Below are 2,844 nucleotides of genomic sequence, written 5' to 3'. Positions count from 1 at the left end.
CCCCAGCCGGGTACAAACCTCGGTGCCCACCCCCTGTCCCTCAGCTGGGTACAAACCGCAGCCTCGGTGCCCACCCCAGCCCCACAATTCAGGGGCAACCCCCGGCCCAGCCCCCAGCCCGTGTGCCCAGAATTGAGTGCCAAGCCCCAGCCTGGGTGCCCCCGTGCCCGCTTTGCCCCCCCCGTGCCCCCTCACCTGTTTCTTGCTGTCCTTGCCCAGGGGGGGCAGGGGCCCTTTGCAGCTGCGGCGCCGTCCGTGGGGGGGCCCCCCCGGCTTCTGCAGTTTGGTGCGGTCGGGGTGGAACAAACCCACCCTCTTGGTGCAGCCCACGTTGTACCTGTGGGGGGAGCGGCTCGGGGGGGTCACCCCACGGCGAGGGGGGTTTGGGGGTTACCCCCACACTCCACTTTGGGGGGGGGTAGAGGGTTACCTCCACCCTGCCAGGTGGGTTTTAGGGTCACCTCTACCCTGATGAGGTGGAGGTCAGGTGGGTTTTGGGGTTACCCCCACCCCGCCAGATGGATTTTGGGGTTCCCTCTACTCCACTGAGGGGGATACGGGGGGATTTTGGGGTTACCCTCACCCTGTCAGATGGATTTTGGGGTTCTCTCTACCCCACTGAGGGGGATATGGGGGGATTTTGGGGTTACCCTCACCCTGCCAGATGGATTTTGGGGTTTTCTCTACCCCACTGAGGGGGATTTTGGGGTTCTCTCTACCCCACTGACAAGGGGCCCTGTGGATTTTGGGGTTACCCCCACCCTGCCAGGTGGGTTTTGGGGTTCCCTCTACTCTGATGGGGTGGACGTCAGGTGGGTTTTGGGGTTCCCTCTATCCTGCTGGATGTATTTTTGGGTTTCCCTCTACTCCAGTAAGAGTGTAGGAAGGGTGGGTGGATTTTGGGGTTGCCCCCACCCTGCCAAATGGATTTTGGGGTTATCTCTACCCTGCTCAGTGATTTTTGGGATTATGGCAACCCCATCAGGTGGGTTTTGGGGTTCTCTACCCTGATGGGGTGGAGGTTAGGTGGATTTTGGGGGTTACCCCCACCCTGCCAGAGGGGTTGGGTTGGTTTTGGGGTTCCCTATATCCTGCTGGGTGGATTTTTGGGGTTCCCTCTACTCCACTGAGAGTGTGGGAGGGGCAGGTGGGGTTTGGGGTTACCCCCACCCTGCCAAGTGGATTTTGGGGTTACCTCTACCTTGCTGGGAGGGGGGGGTGGGTGGGTGGGTTTTGGGGTTACCCCCACCCCCAGATGGATTTTGGGATGTTGGTGGGTTTTGGGGTTACCCCAGCCCCTCAGATGGAATTTAGGGTTCCCCCCACCCTCCAAGTGTGTTTTGGGGTTACCTCACCCCTCCCCCAGATGGATTTTGGTGTTCCCCCCACTTCACTAGGTATGTTTTGGGGTTATCCCCCCCAGATGTGTTTTGGGGTTACTCCCCCAAATGTGTTTGGGGGTTATCCCCACCCCTCCAGGTGAATTTTAGGGTTCCCCCCACCCTACCAGGGGGATGTTGGTGGGTTTTGGGGTTCCTCCCACCCCCCTGATAGATTGTAGGGGTTCCCCCCACCCCTCAGGAGTGTTTTGGGGTTACCTCCACACCCCCAGGTGGATTTTGGGGTTACCCCCCTCCTGCTGGGAAGAAAGGGGCCAGATGGATTTTAGGGTTACCCCCACCCCCCCCGATGGATTTTAGGGTCCCCCCACCCCCCAGGTGGACATTACGGTTTCCCCACTCCTCCAGATGGATTTTAGGGTTACCCCCCAGGATGTGTTTTGGGGTTACCCCCCCCTCCCCAGGGGGCTGTTGGGCAGACTTTAGGGTTACCCCACCCCCCAGGTGGATTTTAGGGTTACGCCCCCAGATGTGTTTTGGGGTTACCACCACTCCACCAGAGGGGTTTTTGGGTTCTGTCCCCCTGATGGATTTGAGGATCTCCCCACTCCCTCAATAGCATTTCAGAGTTCCCCCATCCCCCAGATGTACTTTGGGGTTACCCCCACTCCACCAGGGGGGTTTTTGCGTTACGTCCCCCCGATGGATTTTAGGGTTTCCCCACTCCCTCAATAGGATTTTAGGGTCCCCCCACCCCCCAGATGTACTTTGGGGTTACCCCCACTCCACCAGGGGGGTTTTTGGGTTACATCCCCCCAATGGATTTGAGGGTTTCCCCACTCCCTCAATAGGATTTTAGGGTCCCCCCCACCCCCCAGACGTGTCCTTTGGGGTTTCCCCCATCCCCCAGGCGTGTTTTGGGGTTCCCCAGGGGGCTGTTTGGGGTCGGGGGTTACCTCTTGGCACAGGCCATGGAGCAGAAGCGCTTGGAGCGCTTGAACTTGTAGGCGAAGTCGACGCGGCCGCAGAGCTCACACTTCAGCTTGGGGGGGTTCCCCTCCTCTTTGGACTCTGGGGGGCGTGGGGGGACACCCAGAGAGAGAAACCAGCCAGCTCAGCCCCCCTGCTCGCCGGGGAGGGGGGTTTTGGGGGTGTCCCGGGGGGGGATTTGGGCGCTACCTTGCAGGTAGGGCTCCTCCATGTCCGAGTCGGTGGTGGTGGTGTTGTCCTGCGGCGGGAGCTTGTCCGGGAGCAGCTCCTGCGCATACTGTTTGTGCAGGGCCCCCACCAGCAGCGACGAGCGCCCCACCTGCCACGGCACGGGGGGCTGGGGGGCTGTGGGGGGGCTGCCCCTGCGCCCCCACACCGGGGAGAGCCCCCCCCACCCTGCGGCCACAGAGCCGGGAGGAACCGCCCGACTTCCCAAATCCGGGAATGAGGAGGAGGGTTGTGGTACTGGGGGTGGCTCAGCCCCCTCCCGGGTGATGGTAATGTGGGGGTGGAT

The 2,844-nt window shown here is 61.4% G+C and overlaps 1 protein-coding gene across 1 annotated transcript in view; it reads right to left on the bottom strand.

The window, feature by feature from the left end:
* The window catches only part of LOC113981082 (polyhomeotic-like protein 2), a gene marked incomplete at both ends in the record, with an annotated part of 4,439 nt that extends 1,601 nt beyond the window's left edge, over nt 1-2,838 (bottom strand). The window contains 3 exons of the mRNA XM_027708321.1: nt 196-337; nt 2,297-2,411; nt 2,520-2,838. Coding sequence (XP_027564122.1) covers nt 196-337; nt 2,297-2,411; nt 2,520-2,838 — 576 coding nt within the window. The remainder of the gene's footprint in view (nt 1-195; nt 338-2,296; nt 2,412-2,519) is intronic.
* Between the last annotated feature and the right edge of the window lie 6 nt (nt 2,839-2,844).

The sequence above is a fragment of the Neopelma chrysocephalum genome, unplaced genomic scaffold (assembly GCF_003984885.1).
Source record: "Neopelma chrysocephalum unplaced genomic scaffold, ASM398488v2 Primary Assembly neopelma1_96033, whole genome shotgun sequence".
NCBI classification, from domain to species: domain Eukaryota; kingdom Metazoa; phylum Chordata; class Aves; order Passeriformes; family Pipridae; genus Neopelma; species Neopelma chrysocephalum.
Note: the sequence above shows the minus strand (reverse complement) of the source record. Positions and strands in the feature narration are given on the sequence as shown.